Here is a 20,532-nt window from a genome sequence, read left to right on the forward strand (position 1 = left end):
CCCAATCAAGGTCTCTGAATACCTCCTGTAAACACGCTGTGAATAGCATTGGAGATATCGTATCTCCCTGCCTGACGCCTTTCTTTATTGGGATCTTGTTGCTTGCTTTATGGAGGACTACGGTGGCTGTGGAGCCGCTATAGATATCTTTCAGTATTTTTACATATGGCTCATCTACACCCCGATTCCGTAATGCCTCCATGACTGCTGAGGTTTCGACTGAATCAAACGCTTTCTCGTAATCAATGAAAGCTATATATAACGGTTGCTTATATTCTGCACATTTCTCTATCACTTGATTGATAGTGTGAATATGGTCTATTGTTGAGTAGCCTTTACGGAATCCCGCCTGGTCCTTTGTTTGACAGAAGTCTAAGGTGTTCCTGATTCTATTTGCAATTACCTTAGTAAATTCTTTGTAGGCAACAGACAGTAAGCTGATCGGTCTATAATTTTTCAAGTCTTTGGCGTCCCCTTTCTTATGGATTAGGATTATGTTAGCGTTCTTCCAAGATTCCGGTACGCTCGAGGTCATGAGGCATTGCGTATACAGGGTGGCCAGTTTCTCTAGAACAGTCTGTCCACCATCCTTCAACAAATCTGCTGTTACCTGATCCTCCCCAGCTGCCTTCCCCCTTTGCATATCTCCTAAGGCTTTCTTTACTTCTTCCGGCGTTACCTTCGGGATTTCGAATTCCTCTAGACTATTTTCTCTTCCATTATCCTCGTGGGTGCCACTGGTACTGTATAAATCTCTATAGAACTCCTCAGCCACTTGAACTATCTCATCCATATTAGTAATGATATTGCCGGCTTTGTCTCTTAACGCATACATCTGATTCTTGCCAATTCCTAGTTTCTTCTTCGCTGTTTTTAGGCTTCCTCCGCTCCTGAGAGCATGTTCAATTCTATCCATGCATATTACGAAAGCCTTTGACTTGACGCTGCGTTTATGCCTGTAGAGAGTGCACCGCCGCAACAGTTGTTTGAAAGTGGCAAAGCAAACGCTCAATACTTGCTGTAGCAGGATTACAAAAAGTAGCCAGTCGCGCTAATAATTCGAGTAGATTGAATTCATGGTAGAAATAAATAAACAACGATATTTGGCTGTTCAAGATGCTTCATAAAAGCAGTATCACAAACGTAAAGCATTCAGCCCTGTCGCTATTTCTTGTCTACGCCAGTACGATGGACCGCGATGCGTGAGCCGAACATTGTTCTATCCAAAAATTTATGAAAGCATAAAAGTGCGAAAAATCCACCACACTTGCGTCTCAGCTACGGCGACAAATTTTGGCCATGGCCGTATTCAATTGACTTGGCACACAATGAGCACGAAGTCACTCGTTTACTTCGTTTGCAGTGACAGCATTTTCGTGAAGGTGGAATGCAAGAAGGCTCGTGTACAGTGCAGTGAATGTACGTTAAAGAACCCGACATTGTCAAAATAATCCTGAGAGTCCTCGACTAAGGTGCACCATACAATCAGATCGCTGTTATCGCATGCAAAATATTTAATGAAAATGTAACTAAGAATCGCGAAAACTTGATGGAAGGTCTCGAGGCCCAATTTGCCTATTTCATCATCAAGAAATGGCTACGAAAGCCGACGCCGGTCTTTCGCCAAATATAATTCGAATAAATACTAATTTCGCGTATATAAGCACCGTTCTGAATCGGCGTCGGAGTTTGCGGGACCACCAGGGAAATAGCGTCATCAAATTACGTCAGTAAAAGCAAGGCGTAATTAACGGGTAAGTGTCTTCGCACCAACGGAACAGACTCTTGGCTACGACGAGCGGTGCGGTGGGCGTCGGCTCTCAACCTCCGTCCGTCCATTAATTTCTTTTTTTTTCTTTTTCTTCTACGCATTCTTGTCGTCACGGTTCACGTGACGCGTTCGGTGCTTCAGGATGTCGAGCATCTTCTGTCGCTTCTCCTCCATCAGGTTGTCGCGGCGCTGGTGGACGTAGTCGCGGATGTTGGGCAGGCCGGAAATGACGCAAGCGGCAAGCGCGGAGCGAGACTCGTTCATGTCCGTGGCCTCGTACCACTGGTCCGTGGTCGGGTCGTAGCACTCGGCGAGGTTCGTCGTGCTCTCGCCGTTGAAGCCGCCGATGGCGAACACCAGGTTGTCGATTATCTATTGAAAGCCACGCGATACGCGAAAGAGAAATAAAAAAGCAGTTAGCCTTCTCGCTGAGCACAGGTCGTCAGTTCATGAACACATTCTGAAGTTCCATAAAACGATGCAGAAAGCAATTCCTTGTACGACAGCTTAATATCAGCTCCTTGACATTAGTACTGACATGGCCTCCTTAACATTGTATTTATTTATTTATTTATTTATTTATTTATTTATTTATTTATTTATTTATTTGTTTATTTATTTATTTATTTATTGCGTCAGATAAAGGCCCACTCAATCTTGACCCTTAAAATATGACTGCCAGGTGTCAGAGCGCCCCCAATGATTCTTCTACGCACCAGTTTCGGTTTCCGTAGGCTTACCTTTCAAGCGCCATATCTTTACACTCAGCCTTAATATTACGCAACGAGAACAAGTTTCCCAAATTTCGGCGACAACAACGTGGCTCTCGCAGACCTGTGTCCTATAAGTCTTTTCCCGCCTTCTTAATTGCAACGTGCCATCGGTTTGGGCGTGAAAAGCGTGTGGTGTGCTGCTTTTATAACTTTCAAAATATAAGCCAGCCCACCGCTGTACAATCCCGCCACACAACGCGTCATTCGGCCAGCGAAATCTACTGAACCGCGGTAAACAACGAACGGAGAGAGAGACCACTCACGACATAAGCACCCAGATTGAACGCGTGCTATTGAACTGCTCCTTTACAGTAGGCTAGTCGCATTCGCGACCAGGATATCTTGCATATGTTACTAGGCCCCGTATATTTTCCCTGAAAATGATCACTAGAAGGAACTCTGGCGCTGCAATCGTTCTCCTATACTAGGGGAATGATAGCACACATATTTGTTTATAACGTTTTCCCTTGTGGCTTCAAACCTTCTTCCGACGTCATTCACGACGCTTTAACTTGCAAGTAGTACCGCCGTTGTTTTCAGCATGACCCTCGGTGGAGAGAACACATCCCATTTGCATCGACGGTCAACACAAGGTATACATGCCGCAATCCAACAAAAAATACCCCTTTTTATCATAACTTTTTGCCTTGTGCCTCTCAGTAGCGGAACCGATTTCCCGCTGATGCTGTGAATATTAATGATGACCACAACTTCGGCCAAGTCTTAGCTGGCATAGTATAATTATGAACTTTTGTATGGCTTAAGTGTGTGCTGAGTGTTTTCAGCTGATTTGTCTCATAGATACGCCACTCTACTCTGCAATGTTGTTAGAGAATTAGTGTAAGAAAAGTAAATAAATTTCTAAGCACTTGTACTTCTTTAAGCACGGCAAGTCAGGCGCTCTGTGCCAACATGCGTAATGAATACGAAATGCTGCATTGTAAAAAATGTATAATTTCCTGCATTACACAGCCACTTCAAGCTAGAAGCGCGAAACTCACGCAAATCCACGCGCTGCCGGTCATTCCCATGCTGGAAGCAGACACTTATCACTTACGTAGACACTAGCACGAATATACCCTGAAGCAATTTTTGTAGGGAAGACTATGTAACGTTGCAAACATTCGCCGTTCTAAGCTTACTGGTGGCAAACGCTACGGATCCTGACAGGCGAACGTGGAAAGCAACGGCAAACGGTACTTGGTGCTTCACGGCAAGTTTTCAAATCTAGTCGCATTTTCATAACACTGGTCTTACGTGAATAAATTGAAAGCTTTAGCCTGATTATAGTCTTTCGGCAACAGCTTCGTTTGAGAAGTATTGCAGTTATTAACATGGTTCATACTGTGTGCGGCGCGCTGCTTTCTAATATTTTTCGCTAAGGTAAAGAGCCCGTAGGAACCCTAGCAAATATGAACGTTGTGGTCCTAATTCAAACTCGGTGCTCCGTACGTTTACGCTTTTTGCGTATCGCTAGTACTCATGCCAAGAGTGCACGTAATACAAACAGTATAAGTATGTATCGCTGACTGCAGTGCCACACCTAGTGAAGCGATGAGTAAGTTACTATTGTCGCATCAGTCACCATCCATCATCAGCCTTCGTCCCTTCTAAAATAACGTTTTCTTTTTTTGTCTGGACTGTAGGAATTCCAAAATCCTTGCAACAGTTCCCAGGAGTATTCGTATCATGTTATATGTTGTTTTTATCCGATAGACGAAAATTCAGCACCTTTTGGTACGCTCGAAAGTAACGTTAGCAGAGGCCTTATGCCACTCGTTGTAATTTTACGGTTTGCGGAATAACGAAACACCACAAGCGTAGAGCTACAGTAGGAGCCCTTCTGATACCGGGTGCCCTTCTCGTTGACCTCCCTGTCTTTCCTGTCCTTGCTCTGTCTCTCTCTCTCTCTCTCTCTCTCCCTCCCGGCTTCTTATTCCATCACAACGCGCTGAATATATTCCTCCTACGCAAACGCGCTCTTGTAAACACGAAAATATTGAGGGCACAATGAACATAACGATCATATAGTTGCACGTTTTTACGCCAGCAACTGAAACCCATATGTAAATGTGCTGATACTTGTGATGAAATGTGCTTAAATCCGGGGCAAATGTAATCGAATTCATTGCTAATGACGTTCGATGCATAAAAAGACCATACATTTCTGCGGTAACACCTACAGAGCAAAATTTATAATTTGCTTGCGAGACTTGGTAATGACTATTAGTGGAATGTGGCAAATCTGTCACAGTGGATCGGGAAACCATTTTATTGTAGCAGTATTGTTACATTAAATTACTTCATATAGTCATGGTAGCCATCTAAAATTTCAGGGTCACGTTCGCAGAAATAAGCGAGCGATATTTATTCATACAAAGTCACAATTTATGAGCCGGGTACGAATTCATTCAGTTGCCTACAAACAAAACGGACGCAATACAGGATCACGAATAACACTCGCAAGTGCTTATCCGTGAATCATCAGGTAAAGCTCATAGCAGCTTAGTATTCGAACACTAAACGTGCGCTGGAAAGTTGAAACATTTTATTTTAAATGTTCTGCCGTATTTTGTCTGCTTGTATTTGTGACACGGGGCTCTTCCGTACAGATTATATGTGTTAGGTACTGAAACACATTCCAACCAATTGCCCAAAATTCTAAATTGTTTGATTGTGAGTGGTGCTATCGCCTAATGATTATAACTATCACCGTGAAGCAGTAAACTACTGATATTGAATCCGAATGTAATTCCATAATAATGTCAATGTATTTTTCGTTGTGACCGGCATCACGGCAAAGTATCAACAAAATATTATTTCTGGGGTTCGTCCGTAAATAGACCTTTGGTCGCAGTTTTTAAGAGTCCGAGGGAGTGTTTATTGGAGCACGACCTGATAGAATGGAGAGACTGCAGTCAAACATTCTTTCCAAGTACTGAACTCCCGTTCGGTTCAAGGTTTTCACTACAACAGCTCTGCAAATATATCTTATAATTTCCCCCACGTTCTAGCGTACAAACACCGCAAACTTTACAAGTTCTTAGAGGGCTTATAAGGGCTTCTAAGATCGCAGCGTCAAGAAATGGGCTAGTTTCTTCCGGCCAGAAATTGCAAAAGAAAAGCGATGGCATGGGGATAACAGACGAGGATGCAACCTCTCACTTCCTTCGTACATGCTTTTGTTTCCGCAACACAATGTTTGTACCACTGCACCTCGCAAATCACTTCGGAGCTTGGTCGTGTCACTACTCACGGCCACGGCGAAGTTGCTTCTGGGCGTGTACATGTTGGGCAGACTGGTCCACATGTTGGTCTCCGGATTGTACTTCTCGGCCGAGGCCAGCCTGGTGGTCCCGTTGAAGCCACCAATCGCGTAGACGCAGTTGCGAAAGCCTATGCAGCCGACCCCGCTGCGCCGGAACCGCATGCCCGAAATCGTGGTCCACTGGTCGGCCGTCGGGTCGTACCGCTCGGCTGAGCTGAGGCAGTCGTTGCCGCTGAATCCTCCCGTGACGTACACGTAGCCGTCGTGCGTCGCGGCGCACGCGTCGCTACGTTGCATGTTCATGGGCGCGATCATCGTCCACTGCGAGCGACCAAGAAGTGCTGCGCGATCGGAAAGCGGACAACCGCCCGCCGCGGTAGTGTGTTGTTGACGAACGAAAACCCAGTCCGTAGGTAACTCGAAAAAGGGAGGCTATATAAAATTTAGATGACTGCGGCTTTCGCGGTCTTCATCGAGGCTAAATCCTGTGAGACTAGCAACCTCAACAAATATGTATGCGTGGCTCTCTTTTAAATAAAGCCACCTTACATCGTATCTGTAAGACGAGTCTACGGGGAATACCTTAGAGGGTCTGTCGAACGTATTTTCATTCTTTTCAGAGGAATCCATGCTACTTCACCCAAATAAAACATTTTACAGCCTTGTTTGCTTAGGCCTCTGATGAAATTTGTGCCAGTTCATCTTAAACTTGTTTAACTCAACAATAACTTTCCAAATTTCGTCAACTATATGACTTGGTGATTTCTTTATACAGATTATTTTTTCAGAAATGCTCTACTTCAGTACAGATGTTAACAATCTCTTTTTTTCGTTTGTTTTTCCTACGTACTCCTGACCACTTTACGTGATCGTGGTTTCACCAGTGATACGTCGTGTAATATTGTTAGCCCTTCTACTGGCCTCAACCAGAACTAAACCTTCGTGCAATAGATCAGGTGCACAGTAACCATCTGTACAAAATGCACTTACTTAAAGAATAACCATAAAGCCGGAATAACGCCACGGCTTGCCTTGTGCACGTGTTTCAATTCTGTTTTATCGAAAGATACACGGACCACGGCCTCCAAGATCGTTGTCGGCGCTAGTGCACCAAATCTCGGAGGCTATGCATAGCTAGCTTTACGCAGCCGTTCACCCTCGCGTGTTGTCACCGCGTTGAACAGCCTGCTAGCCCAGCTGCTATACCACGTGCCCTGATGAAACCCGAGAGGAACGCCAAGATACACAAAAAATACCCACGAGCGCGCACATTGTGTGCCCCTAGGCAAAGACGACCACGTGTGTGGGCCGGGATATTTAACCATGCATCCAATAAGAAGGAACAAATTTCTATCCCACTGATACCGGAGATGCAAGCGGCATTTTTCCGTGTCGTGAGTTTGCATCACATGCCAAACAGTCAGAGTCGGTGACATATTGTAGCGAAGTGACGCAGCCGTTCGATATCTGACGCATCAGCTCACCAGGGAGACGAAGATGAATGGGGATGAACTCTGGCAGGGGCAAGTCCAAATACGCAGGTACGACGACGAGAGGTAGCATTCCAACACCTAGGTTTATTCACTTGGTATTTCACCTTAAGTTTACACTGTAGAAAAATATCTACAAACAAGACGATGTCATACCCGTCGTCGTCGGCCTGCCTGACCGGCCTGGTCTCCCGTGGTGAAGTTGCGCCGTCCACTGCTGTCTACTTGCTCACACACTCAAAGACTACTCGAACTATTCCTTTAATAAGTTTACACAGCATCCAAGCGACACTTTTCTCCACCAATGGGCTATTTCGTTACTCCGACCAATCAGGCAGGTCGACATCATCCAATAAGCGTCAGGGTTCAAGGGGCCAAGAAATGGTCGCGTCAACACTCCGTATACAGAAGTGCTCTGACGATAACTAATCAGCTTTTGACAGCCGAGCGTGGGAAGAGGACGCGTCATGTGCACGTGTGACGTTAGGCGTGGCGGCGGCGGCAGCGCATGCCCGTGGCGCCGTCGCGGTTAATTGTGTACAAAGGTTTCCCCCCGCGTCGAGAAGCCCACGAAATTCCCGGAAAGAAAGCAAAGAGGCCCGCGGTATACTATCTTCGCGACAATACTAAACGCTTTCAGAGTAGATTATTTGGTGAGAGCCCTCGCGAGCATTTCTTGTGTTGCACATAAGGACAACAAGTGCACCACTGGTCCATACAGGGATGCTTAGGGATGCCCGGCAGCGACTCTCGGGCCCCTTAACAGCTGGAAGTCTCAATCGGCATCGACGCAGCGAAGACTCGGGGCTCGCTCCAAATACCATGTGAACTGGTCCTTAAAGAAACTAACAATGTTCTCATAAGCCCTAGCAGAGCTTTAGTAGCCGTATGTCTGGCATGTGTCCTTTCGTGTCCGACCGTCAGTTCATGTCCGCTTCTAGGCAGGCTGTGATTTCTATTCTTTAATTGATAAACTTTGATTCATTTGATTCCCGTCCGATTGCCTGATACTTGTCTAAATAAATAAAGAACCACCGGAGCTAAGATCTGTGACTACTTGACTACTATAGCAAGTAAGTTCTACTTCGTTATTCGTCACTAGTGCAGTACTGCGTCCGTACGATCTGCAGCTTAACCATGCCATGAAGTGTGATAAGTGCGACTGAAAACGCCCAAACAACGATGCTTGAAATGCCACTAGGTACTTCCGTTAATTAAATACAAAAATGCCATGAATAAATGCGACTAGCAAAAAGAAGTGTAGGGGGGGGGGGGGTGCAATACACAAATCTGTGCGAAATGCATCCACGGTATGCACAGACTGTGACCTGGCGTCTCAATTAGCCAAACCAATATTCTCACCACATTATAAACAATCAGTGACACTCCACGGCTTTGTATTGCTCATACGTAGCCCAGAATACATCAGTTGCAGTGGCGTTAGTTGCCGTAGCAACATTTATCTAGTGATATCTAGCCGCACTTTGCAGTCGGTTGTTAAGACGCAGTTTAGACGGTGGCACTAAATTAAACTACAGAGAACCCAAACCTCGGAATTGGGCTCTCATTTGTCCCTAACCCCAAATTTAAGTATAGCTTGGGCATCTATAAGCTCTGCGTTAAAAAGCATGGCCACACCAATAGGAAAGGCAGTTCTCAACTTGCACCAATCTTCCCTGCACTGAGCATTCATAAGAAACAAATGGCGATTCACATATTCTCTCATACACGGAAAATATTCAACCCCAACTCGCCGCAATTTTCGAGGCGGCTTGTCGATCCTCGTATTACTGAAGTGGAAACATTGCCTCTGGCGTGCCCTAATCTGTATTGTCTCGACTGTAAACGTATCGGTGAAACTATTTAGCTAGGGCCTATCTCAATAGCAATTATCACCTTTCAGTTAGTGGTTTAAGTGTGTAACCAGTTTAACGTATTGTCATAATTGACGTAATAGTTCTGGGGAAATACGCATGGTGGAGAGCAGTAATTAATAAAGGGAAAATGAGACGTCCACCCAAACGTAGCTAAGGGCTTCAAATAAAACCGGTACGGGTCCCTCCAAACAAAGACTTCACAGTTGAGAAAAAATTCGTCCTAGTCTGGGACTCGAACCCAGCACCACCGCCTTTCCGGGGTAGCCGCATTACCATCTGAGTTAACCAAGCGGCTTGCAGATGGCAGGGGAAGTCGAATTTATCAATTCTGAGTTGTTGATAAATTGTACTTCGCCTGCCATCTGCTAGCCGCCTGGTTAGCTCAGACGGTAGAGCGGCTGCCCCGTAAAGGCGGGAGTCCCGGATTAGGGTCCCAGACCAGGACGAATTTTTCCTGAACTGCGAGGCCTTTCTTTGGAGAGACCCGTACCGGTTTCCTTTGTAGCCCTAAGCTACGTTTGGGTGGATGTCTCATTTCCCATCTATTGTCATAATTGATTTTAGCCCTCAATCAATATTGCTACACGCGTGTGGAATTTGATTGTTTGAACGAGGCGCGTGGGCGCCGCCACTCGAGAAAAGAGGAGGGAGAACGCTCTCTAGCTCTCGAGCTGTCGGCTGAACTGACCCGCGCTGCATTATCCCTTGTAAATATATTTTGTAAATAGTCTCCACTTTTACTCCTTCGTTCGCGTAACAGTTTGGTGGAGGGCGCCGTTTCCCGTCCTCGCCACGGTGCTGCGCAGCGGCCGCACCGTCATGCTTTCCGCCATGGCTCCGGTGACGACACCCCGTCTCCTACTCTTGCGACCCCGACAACAACGTACGTTACGGTCACCAACTCCACGATCCTGGCATTTTCTCCGGCAAAGATGTCGATGTCGAAGACTGGCTCAGCATGTATGAACGTGTTAGCCGAAACAACCGCTGAGACCCTACCATTACGCTAGCGAATGTCCTATTCTATTTGGACGAAACTGCTCGTGTCCGGTTCAGGACACACAAGGACGAGATCCTAGCTCGGATGCTTTCAAGAAGCTTAGCGACCTCTTTGAAAATCTCACCGACCGGCAGCTGGCTGCTAGAAAAGAGCTTGCTACCGAGTTCGGTCTTCTACTGAATCGTACGTCTCGTACATACAAGACGTGCTCGCTCTTTGCCGGAAAGTTGACGAAAAATGGCCGAGGTTGACAAAGTCGGCCATGTACTCAAAGGCATCGCGGACGACGCTTTCAAATTGTTTGTCTTCAGCGATGTGTCCGCCATCAATGTCATTGTCAAGGAATGACGCCGCGAAGAGCCGCCGCGTCATTCCACAGTTCTCCAGGCTCCCTAACTCGGCTGCGACGTCGTCTTGCGTTGACCTTACCGCTTCACCACTTTTAGTGAGCACGTCACACGTATTGTTCGCTGCGAACTCGAGGCAATGCCCCCTTGACCACCATCAATGCCCCCTTGACCTCACCATTTACAAACCAGCCCCAGATTAGCTATCTCTTTCATCCAGGCAGTTGTGCGGCAAGAATGTGCAAACCTAGGTTTCCCTGCTGCCCACTCCGTCTCCCGACCTGACGCGTGACTGGAGCCGACTGCTACACCTCACGGCAATCTGTAATCCCCTCCCAGATACCGTAATCCTGCCGAGGGGAGAACTCCGGACGACAAGCTCATTTGCTTCTGTTGCCTCCGCATTGGCCACGTCGCTCGCCACTGCCGCACCTCCTGGACGTCGCCGTATTCCAGCTCCTTTTCCCCGTCTCCTTGCCCATATGCCGACTCGCACCGTTACTCGCCTCGCCGTATGCCTCCTACCTCTGACGTATCCGCCGATGTCAGTCGTCCTGCTCGCTCGCCGTCACTTCAGGGCCGTCGATCCCCGTCGCCCCAGCCACGCCGCTATTCGTCGCCGACCAATTATGCACCCTCCAGGACGGTAAACAAGGCCATGCAGCTCTTGTAGGTAGTGCGGCATCACGTTCGTCCTGTCTGAAACCTCCGTTGGCGCTCCTCACCAACACGAACCTAATCGAAGTAGGCGTAGATGGTGTTCCGTTGACGGCATTAATTGATACTGGAGCCCTAGTGTCCATAATGAGCGCTGACCTATGTTGTCGCCTCAAAAAAGTTTTTACGCCTGCCATCACTCGAGCCGTACGCGTCGCCAATGGCGTCACTGTTGCCGTCAGGGGTACGTGCACTGCTCGCATAGGAATTGCTGGACCTCAAGTTCCAGTCATGTTGACCATGCGGACCAGTTGCCCTCATGACCTAATTTTCGGGCTCGACTTTCTGACGACGCATTCTGCCCTCATCGACTGTGCCACCGGTACGCTGTAGCATCGAGCTTCCTCTTCTTTCAGACGTTCGCCCCGAAAAACCGAACACCCTCAGCACTACAGCGTTTGTTCGCTTACCTCCAAAAGGCCTAACCTTCGATGAATTGGCCCCAACGGCAACCGTGCCTGATGGCGACTATGTCGTCGCAGCTATTCGTGATATCCTCCTGGCGCGCGACATCTCTGCCCCACTCCATAGTAACCCTTGCCACTAATCCGATGTGTTTCCCCCTTATTAATTTTGGCTTGACGAAGCAAGTGTTACCTGAAGGCATAGCGGTGGCCACATTCCGGTCAGTGACAACCAACCACGTCACTGCTTTTGCAGCCGACGCGTCTCCAGATCCTCCTGATTACCTGCAGGATGCCTTGAACCTCGCCAGCCCATTACGTCCCATGGTCGCTCCGGACCTCGCACCTGACCAAGCAGCCGCCCTACATCGCATTTTGCTTTCCTACCGCGACATATTTGACACTCACAATCAACCACTTGGTCAGACATCACTTGTTAAGCATCGGATAAACACTGGTGATCATGTACCCATCCACCGCCGACCATATTGAGTGTTCACGGCAGAGCGGCAAGTTGTTCAGCACGAAGCAAACGAGATGCTCGTCAGAGGCATTGTTGAGACCTCGTCGAGTCCTTGGGCGTCGCTGGTCGTGTTCGTCAAAAAGATGGCACATGACGTTTCTGCGTTGATAACCGCCACCTAAACGGAATTACTAAAAAGGACGTTTACCCTTTACCACGAATCGACGACGCTCTTGATTGTCTTCACGGTGCCACATACGTTTTGTCCATCGACCTTCGATCTGGATATTGGCAGATTTCCGTCGATGAGCAAGATTAAGAAAAGACCGCTTTCGTCACTCCACATGGCCCCTACCAATTCAAGGTTATGCCATTCCGTTTATGCAATGCCCGCTTCACGTTCGAATGGATGATCGACTCTCTGCTTCAAGGTTTCAAATGGTCCACTTGCCATTGTTACCTCTACGACATCCTTCTGTTCTCTCCTACATTTGAGACGCGCCTTGAGAGCGTCGCAACTATCCTTGACGTCTTCCGCTAGGCGGGGCTCCTATTAAACTCGTCGAAGTGCCACTTCGGGCACCGAGAGATTACAGTGCTAGGACATCTCGTCGATACTTCCGGAGTACAACACGACCCGGAGAAGGTTCCAGCAGTAATGGCTCTTCCTGTACCTCAATCTCTCAAAGACGTCTTGAGTTTTCTGGGGCTCTGTTCTTATTTTCAACGGTTCGTGAAAGATTTCGCAGCATTCGCTCGACCACTCACTGAACTTCTGAATAAAGACGTGCCTTTTACGTGGGGTTCACCTAAGGCTGCCGCATTATCACGCCTTATCACGATTCTCATCAATCCACTGGCCTTGGCCCTCTTTGACCCGTCCGCACCTACAGAGGTTCGAACCGATGCCAGTAGTTAGGGGATCGGCGCCGTCTTATCGCAACGCCAACACGGACAGACCGTGTTATATCCTACTCTAGCCGGCTCCTGACAACTGCAGAACGCAACTATTCGATTACCGAGCGCGGACGTCTTGCTCTCGCGTGGGCCGTTTCAAAGCTCCGCCCATATTTATATGGCAAGCCCTTCTCAGTAATCACAGACCATCATGCGATCAGGTGGCTTTCGCCGCTCAAGTATCCTACTGGTCGGCTCGGTCGTTGCGCCCTCCGACTGCAAGATTACCCCAACACAGTGACTCACAAGTCGGCACGCCAACACCAGGACGCAGATTGCCTCTCTCGCTACCCAGGTGAAGACGCGACCTCTACCTCTGGTACTGACCTCGACGCCTGTGTTCTCTCAGTTTTTCCACTGCTCCATGTCGCCGACAAGACGTGCCGTGACCCGTCCTTGCGTATCATCATTGACCATCTGGAATCATTTGCCGACAGTTCCCTTCGCTTATTCACACTTCAAGATGGCATACTCTGCCGCCACAACGTTCACCCCGCAGGCCCTGCATTACTCCTTGTGATCCCTAAACAGCAAATTAACACGGCAACCTGGGTGAGTTGGTGATCGAACATGTTCCTTAGGGTGGGCAGCGCAACCCGGACGAAATACAAGAGTTCTAGCTGTTCTCCACGACCTTCACGACCTTCCCACTACCGTCCACCTGCGTATGTCACGTGCCTACGACCGGATCCTCCGATGCTTCTTTTGGCCAGGGCTTGCTCGCTCCATTCGAACATACGCGGCTGCGTGTGAGAAATGCCAGTGACATCATCGACGCTCCCTGCTGGGTACCTCCAACCACTCGACATTCCCGCGGAACCATTCTTTCGGGTTGGTTTGGACTTACTTGGCCCTTTCCCTCATTCTACCTCTGGGAGCAGGTGGTTCGCTGTGGCCACGGATTATGCCACGCGCTACGCCACCGCCCGAGCGCTTCCTACAAGCTGTGCCACAGATGTCGCCGATTTTCTTCTACGCGACGTGATTTTATTACACAGAACTCCGCGACAACTTCTCACAGACCGTAGCCGGACATTCCTTTCAAAAGTTATCGCGGAGAGAGGGAGAGAGAGAGAATCAACTTTTATACTGAGGCATTAGTAACGGTTCGTGCGCGCTGGCACCAGATGGGGTAAAACCTTCTTCTCAGGTCCCATATGCGTCCAGCAGTTCCTGGCCCCTAGCCACCAACGCGAGCTGGGTCGGTAGGTCGGGGCTGGACAAGGTCTCCCATCGCGCGGGGGGGGGGAGGTTGGGGCTGGGGAGGGGGGGGAGGAATGGGGGGGGGGGTTCTTGAGCTTAGTGCACTCTGCAAGAATGTGTGCTAAAGTGCCTTTTGATCGTCTGCTAAACGTACATGAAGTGTCATGCTCTGTTGGGAACATCTTGTGCAAGAGCACGGGGATGCGCTAGCGACCCCGCTTGCCTGCGTCGCACGATCGTTTGCTGCGTTTGCTGCAGTTGCGGATGCGCCCGGGGAAGCCTACATCTGCCGCTTCTGTACACTTGTGTGATTTCTTTGTAACTTGTCACGGGGTGCGGTAGCTCTGGCTCGTCCTCGGCCCGGATTGACAGTTCTCGGGCATAGTGGTCGGCGATTGCTTTGCCTTCCACTTCGGAGTGAGCCGGGACCCACACGTGCTCAACGGCCAGTCCCGGTGATTTGCATCTGGTGAGGATCGCTAGTGCCGCGGGAGAGATGTTCCCCTTGCGCTAGCTTGCGTAGGCGGTCTGGAAGTCTGTGACCACGGTCCTCACTCCCGGATGTGCGAGTGCGAGGGCCATGGCCACTTCTGCTTCGGCTGTATTCGTCGTCCGTATCGACGCGCCTGCGACCAGTTTATCGATAGTGGTAACGACCGCCGTTGCTCTGGTTCCGTGCTTGGGAAGCGAGGCGTCCGCGTAAAGAATCTCAGGGTCCTCTTCCAGCTGTCGAGCCACTGCCTTGGCCCGCGCAGAGCGTCTCTCGTCGTTCCTTCCTGACTGCATGTTCCGCGGGAGGGGCTTGGTCTTCATAATGTCTCTCCAAGTTGTGGGGAGCGGCTCCGTTGTCGGTTGCTGTTCAATTTGCCATCCTATCTTGCGTAGCACGGCCCGACCGTGCTCTGTCCGGCTCAGCCTTACTCTCTGGTGGGATAGGCGTGCTTCCACCACCTCTTCCACCGTGTTGTGGGCCCCCATTTCCTGCAGCTTCTGCGTTGACGAGTAGACTGGTATGCCCATGGCGAGTTTGCCTGCTTTCTTTATCGCCGTGTTCAGCATCTCGCGATTCACCTTCGCAATCTGGAGGTACAGGGCGGAGTACGTTACGCGTGACACGACGAATGCCTGCACCAGGCGCAGTGCGTCTTCTTTGATTCCTCTGTTCCGGCTGCTGACTCTCCGAATCATGCTCAGGACCTGCTCTAATTTGGTCTTGATTTTGTTGACGGCTGCGTGCGCATTGCCGTCGCTGTGCAACAGCAGGCCCAGTATCCGGATCTGCGGCGTTGGCATCCTGCAGTCCGGCGCCATGAGGCACAAGCTATGCACACTATACCATTCGCAAACAAATGGCCTCACGAAGCGTCTGAATCGCACTCTCAAAGACATTCTCGCGAAATATGTCTCTTCAGACCACACTGACTGGGACCTCGCTCTACCGCTTGTCACACTTGCTTCCTGGCGCTACAACACAGCCGGTTATTCCCCATTTTTTTTTGTTCGGCCGAGAAGCAGCACTGCCCCTCGACACAACGCTCCATTTTCACGCACCACCGACCAGTGAATATGCACTTCACGCCATCGCCCGCTGTGCACACGCAAGGGAAATTGCCCCTGACCGCCCTCTGAAATCCCAACAGAGTCAAAGGCGTTTGTAGGATCGGTGACAGCGAGACACGCACTTCCCGTCTGGTTCTTTGGTGATTCTATGGTCTCCGTCGCGTTAGGTTGGCCTGTCAGAAAAACTGCTGTCTCGTTACACAGGCCCATACAAAGTGCTTCGTGCCGTGAGTCCTGTCACCTACGACATCGCCCCTGACGCCCCATTTGCTTCCCAGTCCAGTGATATTGTGCATGTTACACGACTGAAGCAGTATCATCCTGCCAATGATGACATTTAGACGCTCCGGGACGTCGCTTCCGCCACAGCGGGATTATACTACACGCGTGTGGAATTTGATTGTTTGAACAAGGCGCGTGGGCGCCATCACTCGAGAAAAAAAGAGGAGGTAGAACGCTCTCTGGCTCTCGAGCTGTCGGCTGAACTGGCCAGCGCGGCATTATCTCTTGTAAATATATTTTGTAGATAGTCTTCAGTCTTAATCCTTCGTTCGCGTAACAATATTACTAAAATTTTCTTTTCCAACTCGAGGTGCGCTGCAAGCGCACGACGGAAGCCAGCAACAGAAGGACGTCCACTACGGGATATTCCTGGAACGTGAAGTAGTCGCTGGTCGGGGCTAGCCCCACGTTTTCAAAAATACCTCTTAGCCAAATGCAGGCTAATGCCTGTAAAAGAAAATCGAAGACGCGTTACCTGGTTTGTGCGATGGTCGAACTTCTCTGCTGTGTTTTGCCTGTGACGACCGTCGTATCCGCCCATGGCGTAGATTATCTCATTCAGCACCGCCACGCTCACATAGCACCTGGGAAATGGGAGTGGTCGTTTTGGCCTTTCAGTATTTAGCGGAGATTCGATTTCCGCAGCATTTCTCACAAACCTGTTATTTCCACACTTCGAAGTTACTGAATAGCTGCTTTCCCTCCATGCTTTTCCGCTCAACTGATGGGGGCGGAATGCAAACATCCTCGTATAAACATAATTAGGTTATCCTGGAGAACCTGAAATGCTCTGACTATTTGAAACCCTCCTCTAATGCGTCCTTCATGGACCACAGTGCAGATCTATGGTATCAAACTTTATATAACGTCTTTTTCAGCGTGATTTGAGCTTTACCTACTTTGATTTTACTCATTTTACGGTCATTTTACGACTTTGTTACGTTCCTAACTATTTTAGTGAACCGCTATATATTTCTAATGCTGCCCTTAGTAGGCCCAATTTCGAGAACTTTGAGAACCGCATTGCAATCGCTTCTTTCGGATGTCCCTACGCTAAATCCCACCTCTTAACGTGCATCGGTGTGACAGAGCGCCATTTCTTTGTGTGCGCGTTGAAGCATCGCACGCTGCTGAAGTAGTCCTCGCCGTTGAAGCCCCCAATGACGTAGATGTCGTTGCCGATGGCCGCGCACTTGTGGTACGCCCGGGGACCCTCGGGATCCACGGCCTCGACCTGTGCGTCCGGAACAATGGCAACGACTCCTTTTTGGATTTCTGTGGTGCTTTAAGCTTCCACGCTGGCCTGAGCGGAATTAATTTACGGTCTCGCGAGAAAGCAGAAAAAACCAGCGCCAGTGGCACAGTATTTCTATCGCGCCTTCCCTGCTCCGATTTTTACCGCCACAACCTGTTCTACCTGATCATAAGTGGTCTATCATGAGTGTGTTATTCGCCAGAGTAAAGCTGACCTGGAGTATGCCCTAGAGGAAAGCAGAGTTGTCGATAACCTCCTGGACGGACGCGACGTGTCTGCTGCTCCTCGAACCGTCGAGCGTAGAAAGCCGCGATGCCTTTACCAACCTTAATCCACCTGTCGGCCTTGGTGTCATAGCTCTCGATGTAGGCAGTGGGTCCTCCCGCCATCCAGCCGCCGATGACGAACATCACCTCGTGCGGTATGCGCGGTCGCGCGAACAAGGGCGTTGGCACTTCGTCGTTGTGCACCACCACATCCAGGTCGTACAGAAACCGCAGCGTGTCGATTACCAACGGCCTGCGCGAGAGATAAAGACAAAAAACGTCGCGCTTCGCAGCCCGTCGCCCGAACGTAAGCTCGCGGACGTGAGATTCACTTACCAGTTGCAATACGTTAAATACAATATAATATATATATATATATATATATATATATATATATAAGCGAGAAGAAAGGGGTTAACCTAGGGGCCCGATTTTTATTAGTCATATCAGGAGAAGCCAACACACACTGACACCAAGGACAGCGTAGGGTAAATTATACTTGTGCTTAATAACTGAAGTAAAGAAACGATACATTGATGGCAAAAAAGTGGATGAAAAAACAACTTGCCGCAGGTGGGAACCGAACCCGCAACCTTCGCATTTCGCGTGCGACGCTCTACCAATTGCGAAACCACACTACCTTCGCGAAATGAAATCCATGAAACATGAAATCCATGAAACATGAAATCCATGAAATCAACATGAAACATGAAACATGAAATCCCAGGAATTCAGCAGGAGCTAGACCTCGCGTGGCTACGTCGCCTAGAACATTCGAGAACGGCAATCGAGTCAAGAACAGAATCTCTATGGCGTCCCGAATTTCATACTTGCCGAAAGATCACTTTAAAATCATAGCACGACCACGCGGCGGACACAATATTATCAAGATTGGCTCTACCAAGATAGGTAAAACCATCGTTGAAGCAGCTGTTCGGAGCTCGGACCACATTGCATCAGACATCATATGCCCGAACGTCAACCAAAACATAATTGTGGCGAGTACGCCGGAACGAGAGAATGCTGAGAAATATATGAGAATAAGGTCAATTAACCTGGATGGATGCAGCTTCGAGATCAATACATATGAGGCTGCAACTCACAACACATGCAAGGGAGTGATAAGGAACATTGACTTAGCAGATGGTCTGGCGGAGCTGGAGAAGAACATAGTCAATCCAGAAAACCCTCTGGCTCTCGCCGTTACAAGAATCAAGAATACTGGTACGGTGATCACCGCCTTTGATGGACACAACGTTCCGAATTTCATCAGATACGGCCCGGTCTTTGCAAGGGGCTCACAATACAAGAAACAAATCGACGTATGCTACGCTTGCGGTCGGCTCGGTCACAGAGCTGACGTGTGTCCGTCTCCGCAAGAGAGAATATGCCGAGGCTGTGGTGCACTGAATCCGACTGACGAACATAAGTGTCAACCCAGGTGTGAACTGTGTGGTGACCCACACCCAACGGCGGAAAAAATATGTACGCAGCGCTCTAAAACTCCATACGGGGTCAGAAAACGGAGAAACGAAAGAGCACTAGCAACGAACACCAACAAGGACAATAACGACCCGCCGCCACAGTCGAGGTCCCGTGGCAGGTCCAGGTCCCACAGTCGCTCACGCTCCCGGGGAAGACGCGTGTCCAGGTCCGGACCCAGATCCAGATCCCAATCCAGGGCTCGATCCGGATCAAGAGATCGCAGTCAACAGGCTGCATCGAAACCCGGGGAAAGAAGCAAGGGTTCCACGTGGGCCGACAAAGTCAAGGGAACGGCCATAGCGGACAACACGCCGCCTCACTGGGACACTAATAAAACATGACTTATCTGTGCCGACGACGCGCGTACCGATCCGGTGAGCGCCATGCTTTGAGACCCACCCCCACAGCAAAGTAGGGATCGTCAAATAGAAAGACATGAGAAAAGAAAATGCAGAACTAAAAGAAATTAATCAGAACATGAGTAGAGAGATGACGGCAATAAGGAAACTCTTAAGCGAGGCTAAACAAGCAGAAAGCAAAGATAGCACTAATACACGCAAAGAAGTCCCGAGTCCCCGCGCCTGCTGGTGAGGGACCCATGTCAGCCAAGCGTATGGCTGTTGAAAGCAACCCCAAGAACACTGAAACACAGATTCAGGAAGTCAAACAAGCGCTGGCGTCTTTCAAAGACAACATGCAGATGCTTATGGACAGTGTCTCACAGTTGACAATGAATGTAGGCCAAATACAGACGGCACTGAATGACCCTAAGGAGAGACTGAAGGCTTTTGTCGAAAGAATCAAAACTCTTGAAAATGATGACTATGTCAATAGACGTAAGGGAATAATGCGGGTCGTCATTCCTCAGAGCTACACTAACTCCCCAGGCGGGGGAGATGAAAATGCAATATGGCTCACACTAAGAGGGAATTTCAAATATGGCAGCGGAATTGTAGGGGGAACCTTAACAAACGTACCATCATCCAGCAATAACTTATGTCACTTCAGTCTAAACTAGATATTATCGCACTTCAAGAGACAGAATATGGATATGTCACACTCACTGGATACAGAGCCATAGAGTGTCAAACGTTCGGTAGGGGTCGGTATGTGCTTGTAAATAAGCAGCTTACACACATTTCACATGACTTAGGCATCATAGACAAAAACCTAGAGTACCTCATGGTTGAGGTTGTAGTACCAACTTCACACAAAAATCAAAGGAACAATATTCGTCCTCAACGTCTACAGCAATCGGAAACACCAAAAACAACTCTTCAAGAGATTATTCGAAAAGGCTACTAATCTAGCTGGAAGTAGACATCTGATTATATTAGGAGACTTCAATGCAGCCCACGAGCTATGGGGCTACGTTACGACGAATGTCAAGAGCAGGAATCTGTGGAACCACGCG

At 48.9% G+C, this 20,532-nt stretch overlaps 1 protein-coding gene across 1 annotated transcript; it reads right to left on the minus strand.

Annotated features, from left to right (window-relative positions):
• Positions 1–1,864: 1,864 nt before the first annotated feature.
• On the minus strand, positions 1,865–20,302 carry LOC142570526 (uncharacterized). The gene is made up of 6 exons (XM_075678899.1): positions 20,298–20,302; positions 17,694–17,886; positions 17,177–17,346; positions 16,588–16,696; positions 5,801–6,133; positions 1,865–2,143 (listed from the first exon to the last, which is right to left on the minus strand). The coding sequence occupies exons 1-6, from the start codon at positions 20,300–20,302 to the stop codon at positions 1,865–1,867; spliced, it is 1,089 nt and encodes a 362-aa protein (XP_075535014.1).
• Between the last annotated feature and the right edge of the window lie 230 nt (positions 20,303–20,532).

This window comes from Dermacentor variabilis, chromosome 2, assembly GCF_050947875.1.
Source record: "Dermacentor variabilis isolate Ectoservices chromosome 2, ASM5094787v1, whole genome shotgun sequence".
Lineage (NCBI taxonomy): Eukaryota > Metazoa > Arthropoda > Arachnida > Ixodida > Ixodidae > Dermacentor > Dermacentor variabilis.

Excerpts from the sequence above, each read along its gene's own strand:
- LOC142570526 (XM_075678899.1), bottom strand. Across the intron at positions 16,697-17,176 it reads ACACCGATGCACGTTAAGAG|GTGCTATGTGAGCGTGGCGG; the intron begins GTGGGATTTAGC and ends CCCATTTCCCAG. Across the intron at positions 6,134-16,587 it reads TCGACCATCGCACAAACCAG|TGGACGATGATCGCGCCCAT; the intron begins GTAACGCGTCTT and ends GGTCGCTCGCAG.